At 34.1% G+C, this 12,470-nt stretch overlaps 2 protein-coding genes across 4 annotated transcripts; one reads left to right on the plus strand and one right to left on the minus strand.

The window, feature by feature from the left end:
- Window positions 1-1,093: 1,093 nt before the first annotated feature.
- LOC133694426 (BTB/POZ domain-containing protein At2g30600-like) lies at window positions 1,094-6,847 on the plus strand. 3 transcript variants are annotated; one of them, XM_062115924.1, is made up of 13 exons: window positions 1,096-1,248; window positions 1,615-2,494; window positions 2,636-2,965; window positions 3,102-3,332; window positions 3,685-3,846; window positions 4,281-4,493; window positions 4,575-4,622; window positions 4,715-4,773; window positions 5,521-5,653; window positions 5,762-5,836; window positions 5,923-6,003; window positions 6,206-6,274; window positions 6,411-6,847. In XM_062115924.1, exons 2-13 carry the CDS (start codon window positions 1,694-1,696, stop codon window positions 6,627-6,629), a joined length of 2,421 nt encoding a protein of 806 aa, XP_061971908.1. In that variant the 5' UTR covers window positions 1,096-1,248; window positions 1,615-1,693; the 3' UTR covers window positions 6,630-6,847. The 3 variants fall into 3 exon arrangements, with proteins under 3 accessions (XP_061971911.1, XP_061971908.1, XP_061971909.1); XM_062115925.1 differs by lacking the exon at window positions 1,096-1,248 and having other exon boundaries at window positions 1,503-2,494; XM_062115927.1 differs by lacking the exons at window positions 5,762-5,836; window positions 5,923-6,003; window positions 6,206-6,274; window positions 6,411-6,847 and having other exon boundaries at window positions 1,094-1,248; window positions 4,715-4,779; window positions 5,521-5,652.
- Window positions 6,848-8,900: 2,053 nt separating this feature from the next.
- LOC133694427 (small nuclear ribonucleoprotein SmD3b-like) lies at window positions 8,901-10,801 on the minus strand. Its single transcript, XM_062115928.1, has 5 exons — window positions 10,571-10,801; window positions 9,542-9,594; window positions 9,369-9,435; window positions 9,223-9,279; window positions 8,901-9,092 (listed from the first exon to the last, which is right to left on the minus strand). The coding sequence occupies exons 1-5, from the start codon at window positions 10,727-10,729 to the stop codon at window positions 9,030-9,032; spliced, it is 399 nt and encodes a 132-aa protein (XP_061971912.1). The 5' UTR covers window positions 10,730-10,801; the 3' UTR covers window positions 8,901-9,029.
- Window positions 10,802-12,470: the final 1,669 nt, after the last annotated feature.

Below are 12,470 nucleotides of genomic sequence, written 5' to 3' on the forward strand. Positions count from 1 at the left end.
TGTAATCTGCGTCCAAAAGCATCAAACGTTCCCTTAGCATGCCCATTGTCATGCTCTGCTCTCTGTTATCTGTAGCTACACAATTTTTAACTAGAAGTTCAAGCTCCAGGTTTTCCTCAAGATGCCAAGAGCACCTTATATAAACAGGGATTAATTGTCTGTTAAAATCACATCAAAGGGCTAGTTCACCTAATGAAGCTGACAATTCCATCTATGATCTCATCAATCAAGATCATAAAACTACAAATAGCGCAAATCAGAAGTACTAAAAGCCCTGTACTGCATTCATTTAATAAAACTGATTTTTTTTTGTTTATATATCGTTATTTTTATTTTTTTTTCGATTTCTTTGTTAAATGGAGTTAATTTTCAATCGTTTAGATTAATTAATTCATAATCTTATACTATTTAATGTATAAATAATCCATATCAAAATAGAGGAATTTTGAATAAATATCAATATTAATCTAAATATAGTAACTCTAAAAAATTTAAAGATATTTTTATATTTTTTTCCTTTTATATCTATGCATTTTTTTAGTTATAAAATTCAAATTAAAAAAAAAATAAGTTATCTTGATCCAATCAAATTAAGTAAAATCGATTAAAACTCAATCTTTATTTTATCAATATTTCTTCTAGTTAAATTAAAATTTTGTTTGAAATTATAGTAATAGTTTTTTTTTTAAGTATTTTATATTAAAATAATATTTTTTATTTTTTAAAATTTATTTTTAATATTAGTACATTCCGTTAGAAAATATCAAAAAAATAATTTAAAATTTAAAATTAAAAAATTAAAATTTTTTAAAAATATCTGTAAAATGCAAAAACATACTTCCTATAAATCTCACATGGCTATTGTAAAGCAAAATTCTATCATTAGTAGTGTTTGTCACAAATGCAGCAGAGATTAATGAAAATCAACCCTGGCTGACTGACTTTGTCAGAAAGGAGGTGGCAGTTCTGAGTCAAGCAGTCCTTGTCTAAACACGTGTACCGCTAAGTGCCACGTTTCGCTTTCGAAGCAACCAAATCTATCTAAGCCACGACTCATCTACGTGGCATCCTGATCCTTAAAAAAGAAAAAAAAAAAACCAAAACAGAAGTCTCTCTCTCTCTCTCTCTCTCTCGTAAAGTTTCCTCCTTTTCAAGTTGATGATCTAAATATCTGTCATTTGAATCTGGTCCTCATTATTTTTCGTGTTCAAGTTGTCGACGAAGATGGTCCCTTGAATATTCTATCAGGTAAAAGAAAAAACTTACATTGAATCTGATATTTTGTTGTTACTCATCGTCATCTTTTTCATGGGCCATGACCTTTTTTGGGTATGTTTTGAAGATATTTTAATGTACTGTTATTGTCTTTGAAATGAGATTGTGGTGTAGGATTGATGATGGGTTTCACAGTTTTTTTGTCAAGTTGGATGGTTTTGTTTGTGGCAGATTCTAGGTTTCTCTCTAGATAATTCATTAGGTTGCTATTTGTTATTTAATACCAACATTTTGTCATAGTTTGATCAATTGATTTTGATGGTTTTTATTTGTTTGAGCTATGGGAATTTTAGAGCCTAAAATCTAATACAACTGTTCATGCTTTCCTTTTCCTGATAGATAAGGTGGCGGCCCTTACTTGGAATCTCTAGGCTCCTATAAGTGATTGTATTTTTTTTTTTTCGATAGTGAGGAAGAGATGATAGAAGAGAAAGAGAAGAAGTTTCTCACAGTAGCACCATTTCAGTGTGCTTGGAGGAAAGATTTGAAATTTAGGGAAGCTGGAAGAGGTTGTGTGGCTTTTGATGCTTTTGCTCACAATGATGTCACAGTGGTGTTTAGGGAGAATGTAGGGAGTCAACACTACCATTATAAGAGGGATAATAGTCCTCATTATACTGTGATTCTTGGGAGTCATAGGAATCGTCGACTGAAAATTGAGGTTGATGGCAAAACAGTTGTTGATGAGGAAGGTGTTGCGCTTTGCTGCTCATCCATGTTTCAAAGTTATTGGATCGGTATTTATGATGGGTTGATTAGTGTCGGAAAAGGGAGATACCCTTTTCAGAATCTTGTGTTTCAGTGGTTAGATTCAAATCCAAATTGTAGCGTTCGGTATGTTGGTCTTAGCAGTTGGGATAAACATGTCGGGTATAGAAATGTCAATGTGTTGCCGTTGCCAAAGAATCATATGTTGCTATGGAAGCAAGTTGACTCTGGAGAATATGAGGGGACAGATGATGGGGAAGAGGAGTTAGAAGGTGGACAGATGAGCTATGAGAGACGGGGACTTGAGAATTTTCTTGAGAGTTGGGAATTAAATGATGTATTGTTCATTGTTGGCAAGGAGGAAAGAGTTGTCCCAGCTCATAAGGTTATCTTACAAGCATCTGGTAATTTTCCTTTGAGATCGTCAAATGAAGATGTTATTCAGCTACAGGATGCAACATATCCAATTCTTCATGCACTTCTTCAATATATATACACCGGCCACACACAGGTATCGTAACTGTTCAATGAGGATGATTCTGCCTTTTGTTTTCTTGTCATGTTTTTTCTTTTAAGAATGACTCTAGCTGCCAGAATCACTTCTAGTTACTTTTGGGCTGTTTAATCTCACTCCGTTCCCTCTTTAATATAGATTTCAGAGTCGCAACTTGGTTCTCTATGGGCATTGAGCTTACAATTTGAAGTGATGCCACTGGGGAAGCTCTGTGAGGAAATTGTGGAGCGATTTAAATTGAATAAAAAGTTGTTTGACTCTGGTAAGAATGTGGAATTGTCATATCCAAGCTCCCAGCCCCATTGTTGTATGGCCTTCCCTTCTCAACTGCCTATAAATGTGCAAAGGCTTAAACAGTTGCTGTCGACTGGAGACTATAGTGACATAAACATTTACATTGAGGGTCATGGTCTTGTTGCTCAACCTCACAAAGTCATTCTAAGTTTATGGAGTGTTCCATTTTCAAAGGTGAGCCATCTTCATGTAGCTTCTAGTGTCTCCATGTTCTCTGCATAGCATGTTTTGGAAATGTTTTATGAAAGTATGTTTTCACGGTATAAGGAACTGACAACTACATAATACCTGATTTAAATGAATTCAACAGATGTTTACAAATGGAATGAGTGAGAGTTGCTCCTCGGAGGTTTTCTTAAGGGATGTGTCACCTGAAGCCTTCAAAGTTATGCTTGAATTCATGTATAGTGGAGAACTCAGTTTGGAAGATTCTGTGGAATTCGGAACCTTGCTCCTCCAGGCTCTTTTGTTAGCTGATCAATTTGGGGTCACTCTCCTTTACCAAGAATGCTGCAAAACATTTTTAGAGTGCCTATCGGAGGTAGTTAAGCCTTATTTTACAAATAATTTAATTAAGAGTGTTTTAGTATTATCATATCTTTGTTTTGTTGTTATGATATGCTTCTTGTTGGCTAGAATTAAAAGAACAGAGAAGTGAGTTGCGGTTTCGGACTTCTGAAAACAAAAGAAGCGACCCCTTTATGACATTGAATTAAAAGATATTGACACCTTTCATGTACATATTATATGCAGGGATGGAGTTCTCCTAGTGGAAGAAGGTCATACAACAAGAGTTTTTCTATTATGCACAAGTTATAATGGACGACGAAGCAGACAATTTGGGAACTTTGTTGGCTATTGCTGTTGAAGCTAACTGTTGAACTTTGTTGCAGGACTCAGTAGGTCCAATCCTTCAAGCGGTGTCATCGATTCCATCATGTAAACTCATTGAAGAAACATGCGAGAGGAAATTTGCTATGCACTTTGATTATTGTACCACTACAAGCCTTGATTTCATCTTATTAGATGAGACAAATTTTAGCAATATTATTCAGGTGGGTTCTCATTCTTTGAATTGATAACTTTGAAATTGACAATTGACTCTAGGATTTATAGAGCTGAGTCAAAACAAGTGTACTCTGCCCACAGAATCCAGGACTAGTGGTCCGAAAATTTAGGAGGAGCAAGTGCTTTTCATTTGGAATATCGTTTCCTTTTTTAGATTGGAAGTAAGTCCATGGCATGCTAGTGGTTTAGTGCATGGGATAAACGAGGGTCTGGACCCAACGGCCATCAATTGATAGATAGGAGAAGGAATTTTGAAGTCATGCTTTAATTGTTTTAAGTTTAAAATGGACCAAGGATAACATGTGAAATACCTTATACTGATGAGTTTCTTCCTTGAAAGCAATTCTTTGTTTCTTCGTGAATGTTGTCAAATGCCAAATAAAATCATAGGCATTCTCTATAACAAAGGATGGTTTTGCAGCATCAAGATCTAACTGTAACATCTGAAGAAAGAGTTCTCAATGCAATCTTCATGTGGTGTATGAGAGATAAAGAATTGTGTGGATGGGAGGTCGTCGCTGAGCTACTTGCACTTTCTACTCCTGACCTCCTTTTCAGGGACAGGCTTCAATCTCTTAATAACTTGTTGCCATTTGTGCGATTTCCATTGATGCCATATGACTTGCTTAAGAAGGTAAGTAAGCTTTGGTTATGGAAAGGACAATTAGACAATCTATTGAGAATGGTACCCTGAACTCCTGTTATCATGTTGCAGCTGGGGCAAAGCAACATACGCAGGCATGTCCCTATTTTTGATGATCTTGTAAGTTATCATCTTTCTAGAGAGAGTGATTGTTGACAGACAATATGGTTATTCATTTTCATCACTAGATTTCTTGTGTGATAATTTCACAGGTGATGGAGGGCATCTGTTATGCAGAATTTGGATCCCTAAGGCCAGGGAATGACCAGAAGTAAGTGTAAGATGCTATTTTCACTTTCATGTTCATGTGTCTTGATCTAGATTGTGAGAGTGGTCTAGCCTTTTAATCCTTTTATTTTATTTTTTTCTTAGCCTGTTCAATAGTGGAGATGGATATCTGTCTAAATTATCTAATCCAAGTTACACATGGAGTGAGCTGATTATTATTCATAGGAAATCTTCACAAGAATATTAGTAGAAGTTTTTAACCACTATATCCTGTTGCGAGGAAAACAAAGGAGAATTCCCCAGTTGCCCCTATCTTGGTGTCTATTGGGCAAACGCCCCCGAAAAAAAAATCACCAAGGGTCACATTTCATCAATTCAACCCAATTGGGATGAATCCTAAACAATATAGTTTCCCTTTAGGATAAATTCATCACAGTTTGTTTATAATTTCATCCAAATGGGTTGAATTGACGGAGTGTGATGAAAATATGGTAAATTTGATGAAGTTTTTTCCATAAGGGGCTTGTTTGCCTATTTGACACAAACACAAGGGCTGAATTGGGGGGTTTTCAAAAACAAATGAACCGTTTCTAAAAATCTAATTCCCTTCCTATTGTGTCATCTTCATGAAGGATTTTTTTATACATGCTAGGTGGAAGTATCTATCGTGTCACATTACCATCTTATGCAATTTCAATGCTACTGTTTTAACTCTATGCTTCCATGCTGATGTGTTTTGAATGAGCCATGGCTTAAAGACATAATAGCTAACGGAGTCTTATTTTTGTAGCCCTAGGTTTCAACATAGGCGATCTAGCTTTAAGGAGCTCCAATACATATGTGATGGTGACAGCAATGGAGTACTCTACTTTGCTGGTACATCTTATGGAGAACATCAGTGGATTAATCCTGTTTTAGCAAAGGTGAACTTTGTGGTTTTCTTTATTTTTTCTATCTTGCAAGTATCTCTAGGTAGATCAGTGAACCACATTCGATACACCGCTTCTCATCCTCTTAACTGAATGTTCCAGAGAATCACGATCACTGCCAGCAGTCCCCCTTCAAGATATACCGACCCCAAGACTTTGGTGTCACGAACTTATCAGGTTAGTATGAGTGATGTCTGTAAGTCTGTAACATATCTAATGTATAGTGTGTTTCATTGGTAATTGAGTTATCTTTCCTGCGTTAGGGAACGTCTTTTGCTGGGCCTTGCATGGAAGATGGACACATACGTGCATGGTGGATTGTTGACATTGGCCAAGATCATCAGGTTGTTGTCCTCCTATACTCTTCGCAACCCTAGTAAATTTTCCTTTTAATTTTCCCTATACTCAAAAGGTTTCTTCGATTGTGTTTGTCTAAATGCAACAAAGAAAAGTATCAACAATCATAAAACAGTCATCCAATCCAACTTAGTTTTCTGACTCAAGTGCTTGGCCCCTACTCACTTCTCCCTGCTATGATTGATGCAGCTTATGTGCAACCACTACACTTTGAGACAAGATGGGTCAAGAGCCTTCATAAGATTTTGGAATTTGCAGGTAAAACATTTAGGCATCGTTCTTTTGCAAGATATTCACGCTCCAAGCCTGCAAAATGGTTATCCTATCTTAAATCCCATTAACCAGTTTTAATGCCAATGATTGCCTATCGTAACTGTCCCACACTACATCCCAGGGTTCACTGGATGGGAAGACATGGACGAGCTTGAGAGTGCACGAGAACGACCAAACAATGTGCAAGGCTGATCAGTTTGCATCATGGCCCATAACCGGGCCACATGCTCTACTTCCTTTTAGGTTCTTCAGGGTTGTTCTAACAGGTCCGACGACAGATGCCTCAAACCCCCACAATTTGTGCATCTGCTTCTTGGAACTCTATGGTTACTTCCACTAGCTTGATAGAATCACGCTTCGGTGTGTTTCCTTCTTATTTTGATGGGATTTATAGATGCCCTTTCTTGTCCCAACAATATGCAATCCATTACTGTAACCAAAACAAAATGTAGCCATTACAGCTCTTATGTACAGTTCCTGCGTAATGAAAATAAAAACTCAAGCGTCTGCAATCCAAATCAAAAGAAACTCTCTGCATGAATTGTACGGTTGCTGAAACTTCTGTATTCACCTTTATGCCCATACACAGGTGTAGTGAGGCCCAAGTCGTTTGGTTCCCAATTTCCGTTGCTGTATGTACAATAACGAATCAACGATTCTGAGGACCCTGCAGCCCTGCACGTTACTCGGTGTCCGTTCTAATGCTTGAAGCAGGTATGATATTGAATTCGCAGGAAATGAATAGATGCTTTGTTTGATTGAATGAATATTACATATCGTTTTCTTTCGAGATTGAGAGGCCAACCTTTAATTCATCGCTTAGCTTTCATCGGCGCTTCTTTTTATTATTTTTTTCAATCCTTCCGCGCTGAAATGGTTATACCAAATTGGATTGTCTTCTATACTTATTGCACTACGGCCATCCTTGCCTTCAATCAAGCCAATATATTAATTAATTAAATACTCTAAAGTCTAAAAGGCGTGGGAAAGCACTGTAGCTTCCCCACGCCTGTACTTATAACTTATATAATTATAATTATAATAATATAACTTATATATTATAATTATACTTATAATAATATAATAATAATAAATACTATGTTTTTTTTGTTTGGTTTTCTTTTTACTGTTTTGATTTATTTTTTTTTCTTTTTTCTGTGTTTTTTTCTTGTAATAATTTTTTTTAATTTAGTTTGTTAATGTTAATTTTTTTTATTTAGTTATCAAATTTTCATGACACGGATCCTGAGTTTGACGGGTTAACCCGAATTTTTTTTTTTACTTTTTAATTAATTTTTTCATTTAGTTTAGTTTGTTAAAGTTAAATTTCTTTTTATTTAATTATCAGACTTTCATGACATGTATCCGGACTTGACGAGTTAACCTGGTTTGACGGTTTAACCCAGTTAACCCGTCAATTTTTTTTTCTATTTAGTTATCAAACTTTCATGACACGAATCTCAAGTTTGACGGGTTAACCTGGGTTGAAGGGTTAACCCAGTTAATTCATATTTTTTTTCTTTTTCTTCATTGATTTTTTTTCCTGTTGATTTTTTTCTTTTTCATTAATCTAATTAATTATCACACTTTTATGACACGACCTTACAACTAGACCCACATTCAATGCTATTAGGTTTGATGTTGTAGCTAAACTCACTTAAACTTAGGTAGTGCTTTCCTCGCACCTATACTTATATATTATAATTATAATTATAATTATAATAATATAACTTATATATTAAAATACTCTGATTTTTTTTTTCGTTTTCGTTTTTTTTTTGTTTTTTTGTTGTTTTTATTTATTTTTTTCCTTTTTTCTTTGTGTTTTTTCTTTTAATAATTTTTTTTATTTTAGTTTGTTAATGTTAATTTTTTTTATTTAGTTATCAGATTTTCATAACACGGATCCTAAGTTTGACGAGTTAACTCAAAATTTTTTTCTTTTCTTTTTTTTTCTTTTTAATTAATTTTTTTTAGTTTAGTTTGTTAATGTTAAATTTTTTTATTTAATTATCAGACTTTCATGACACGTATCTCGGGTTTGACGGGTTAACCTGATTTGACAATTTAACCCAGTTAACCCGTCAATTTTTTTTTCTATTTAATTATCAAACATTCATGACGCAAATCTTAGGTTTGACAGGTTAACCTAGATTGAAGGGTTAACCCAGTTAATTCAAATTTTTTTCTTTTTCTTCATTAGTTTTTTTTCTTCCTGTTGGTTTTTTTTCTTTATTTTTTATTAATATATTTAATTACCACATTTTTATAACACGACCTTGCAGTTAGACCCACATATAAGGCTATTAAATTTGGTGGGACAACCTAACTTACTTAAATTTAAGTCATGCAAGTTTAATATTATTATTAATATTATAAATATTATTTTTGAGTAAAGCATTGCAATTAAACCTAAGACTCTTAGATATATTACAGAAAAACCTAATATTTTGAGATCTTAGTTTTTATTTTATTTTATTTATGTAAAAAAAATTAACTCATGCTACTAGTATAATGTATTTTAGGTGGCTAATCTGGATGATGTTCCTTCGTATCACTCGCATAAACTATCCAATACCGAAACTGAATACATTCATGCAAAGTAGAGATATGTCACTCATAATCCCGGATTCATTTTTCATCATTTAAAGAAAGCAGTACAAAATTCAACCTTATACACCAAATTTGATTGAAGAACAGGGATCCTAATTGCTCGAGCCATTGCCATTTGAATTGCCGATTACCTCCTGACAGGTGGTACAACGCCCCTGCCTGGGGGTGCTCCACGCCCAGCAGCTTGGGCCTGCACAGTAAAATAGAATCAGGAGTTGGTCTTTACAAGCTGCTTAGATACAGAGCTTTAAAATTGTTTTCGGCTGAAAATAACAGATGGATGATTAAATTTAAGACATAAATGAAATCAAAATGCTTACTTTAGACCGCATTGCAACAGATCTTCCCCTGCCAACCCCAAGCGATGCACTCTTACCCTTCAAGCACACATAAGAAATGGTAATTAGAGATCATCACGAAAATGCAAATTCAAGAAAAATCTAAAGGATTGCAAGTGGGATCATACCTTGATTCTAGCATCCAAACGCTTGAACATGGGAGCATTTTTTAGCATATCAGGTATAACCATGAATCTGTTCAAATTTCACATTATCATCAAATAATTGCAGTCAAGTTGTGAAAATCCAGCATAATGACTGAATAACTATATATGAGTTTACCAAAGATAGTATTAGGTACCTGACTTTACTGCCACGAATGAAAACATGCTCAAGCTGTGAGACCTTCCCATCCTGTCAAGTGGCAGACCAGAATCAGTAACCAGATCAAAAAACCAAGATACAAATGAAAGAAAGATAAACTAATTATCCAAGCTGATAGCCATTGCATCGAATAATCTCTTTCGATTAGCATCAGTAAGTCAAAGACACAATGATTAGACATTATAAACATAATAGATATAGACATTATAAACAACTAAGTGGCAAAGATATCAAATAAGCTCTCTCTAAAATCTTTTTGGCATTCATCCACAGATGCATCCATGCATCTCAAAACTGAATGTTTTCATTTAAAACCGCTATAACACGGACTAAAATTACAAGCACATATAATTTCTTTAAATTCTCCTGTCCCTACTTTATAAATTGAATATTTATAATAAACCATCATTTTGGATTGGATATCTTTTCATTAGGCAAATCATTATTTCACCTCATATAACCATTACATTAATCTAAAACAACTCAAAACGTATCTTCCAATTTTGGGCGGCATAAATAACATAAGAAATACATTATACTAGAAATCATTCATTAACTATAGTGTGACTTTTCACTAACATTGACACAAAAATTTTAACTCCTATTCCTTAACCAACTATACATCAAAAGGAAGTGTCTTTCTCTTGAACTATCCTACTGATTTGCTGAACAAAACGGACAGCTAAACTCAAGACCATCAGCAACTATACACGAATACAAAGAATCCCGGATCATTTTTTTTAAAAAAAATTCTGTAAAGAAAAAGCTTCTTAATTTAGGGTTTTACGGCCACAACTTCCCTTTCCCCTTCCCCGCAATAAAACATCACTTGTTAGCAGAATATTAAAATTTCCATGAAGATTTTCCCAATCTCACGCAATAGATCCTAGGGTTTTTCAAAACAATAACCTAAAACCCTTTCAACTCATAATTTCACTCCACAGTCGCAAAATCTAGGGTTTCACAAACAAAAATAATCAAGAAAAGAGTGAAAAAGCAGTAGTGCCTTAGCAGTGTAAGTGATGCTCTCGAGCTGGCAGTTCCAGTTATCCTCACACTCTACCATGCCTCCTCTATAAAGCTCTCCACTCTTCAGCTCCACCGTCACTATGTGACCGGAAGCCTCGTGTAGTAGCTTCACCGGAATCCCCAAGCTTCTGCTCATCTCTCCTCTTCTTTCTCTCAATCACTGCAAAACCCTAATAAACCCAAGGGCAACGATCTAATCGTTTCCCTCCCTCCATGCCTGCGTTTTATTTTGTAGTCAGTGAGGGTAGATTTGTCATCTAATTAAACATAGGGACTTCTTAGTAATAAGGCAGATTATCAGCCTTTTGACGTGGCGTAATATTCAGGCTACATGTAAGCGTTGCAGTGTTTAAAAAGGAAAATGGCCGCAATGTGTCTACTCTACAGGTCATCGAGCTGTAGCGATTTTAATAACAAAAGGCTGTACCAAAATCTCTGGCGGCTCCTGACGTGGCGTTGCAGCGATTTTAAAAAATTATTAAAAATATTTTAAAATATATTTTTAATAACAATCCATTAAAACTATTCAAAAATATAAAAAATTTATTTAAAATAAAAAATATTAAAATTTTTTAAAAACACAATTCGTCGCATTTCCAAACACATTAAAAAAAAAAATTTAAAGTGTGTTTAGTATTAAGATGTGATGATGCGTTATTGAGTTTTTTTATATACCCATAACAAAAATAAAGACATGTATTTTTAATTTAAATGAGATGTGGTTTGTGTTTAAAAGGATTATACCTATAAAAAAAATCAACCTTATCTCACTATACTTCAATCTCCAACACACACTAAATAGATGTAATTTGATATGTATCACTTTCATGCATAGTTGTTAGATTGGTTTATGTTATGACTTAAAGATTGTTTGTAATTCTTTAAATTTAATTCAATCTCAAAGATTAAATTAATTTATGTATTTTTTTTTTTAAAAAAGGGATTGATTTGAATTATAAATAGAATTCAAATTATAAAAAATAGATAAAAGCAAATCAAATGAGAGATTCTCTTTATGTGAAATAAAGAACTTAAACGAAACAATACAATTAATCTGCGAGAATGACTTATTATTGAATTCAGGAAACTCTGGTTATTATATAAACTTACAACTTTCTAGATGAAAACAAGATTACACCTCACGTTTACTTTAATAGAAACTCTGGTAATCGGCAAAGGAATGAATCAAAACAAAACAATTCACTCCGTAGTCAATAATAATTATTATCAAACCTAACAAAATCACCTGCAAACTCGACATTCCCTCCCTTTAAATAATTACCAGCAAGAAGTTTACTTCTGATACTTGACAGACACCCGACAAACATTGAAGCTTTTGAAACACATCTAGCTTTAGAGGCTTAAGTTCCACAGTAAACTAACTCTACAATTCCCTTAGTTGTAAGATCACGCAAGAAATGGAAACAAACATCGATATGTTTGCAACGTCTATGTAGCACATGATTCTTGGAGTTTTGATCGTCAAACTATTATTACAAAACATAGTAGTATTTCCATATTAGTACCTCAATACTAATAAAATATCCCATCCTTCTAAGATCGGATATGTCAAATTCATCCATCATCAAATTTTTAAAATCTTTAATCATAGACTCGTTATCCCGAATCAAAATAAGATCATCAACGTAGATACTAACAATCAAGATTTTACCTTCTTTACTTACCTTGACAAACAAGGTGTGTTTGCCATGGTATTTTTCAAACCTATCCTTTATAAAATAAGCTTCTATTCAGCTGAACCATGTTCGTGGAGCTTACTTCAACCCGTATAAAATCTTCTTCAACTTATACATTTTGTTTGGACTGTTTTTTTTCTCATAACCCTTTGGTTGTTCTACGAACACATCCTCATTCAG

The sequence above is a fragment of the Populus nigra genome, chromosome 5 (assembly GCF_951802175.1).
Source record: "Populus nigra chromosome 5, ddPopNigr1.1, whole genome shotgun sequence".
In the NCBI taxonomy this organism is placed as follows: Eukaryota; Viridiplantae; Streptophyta; class Magnoliopsida; order Malpighiales; family Salicaceae; genus Populus; species Populus nigra.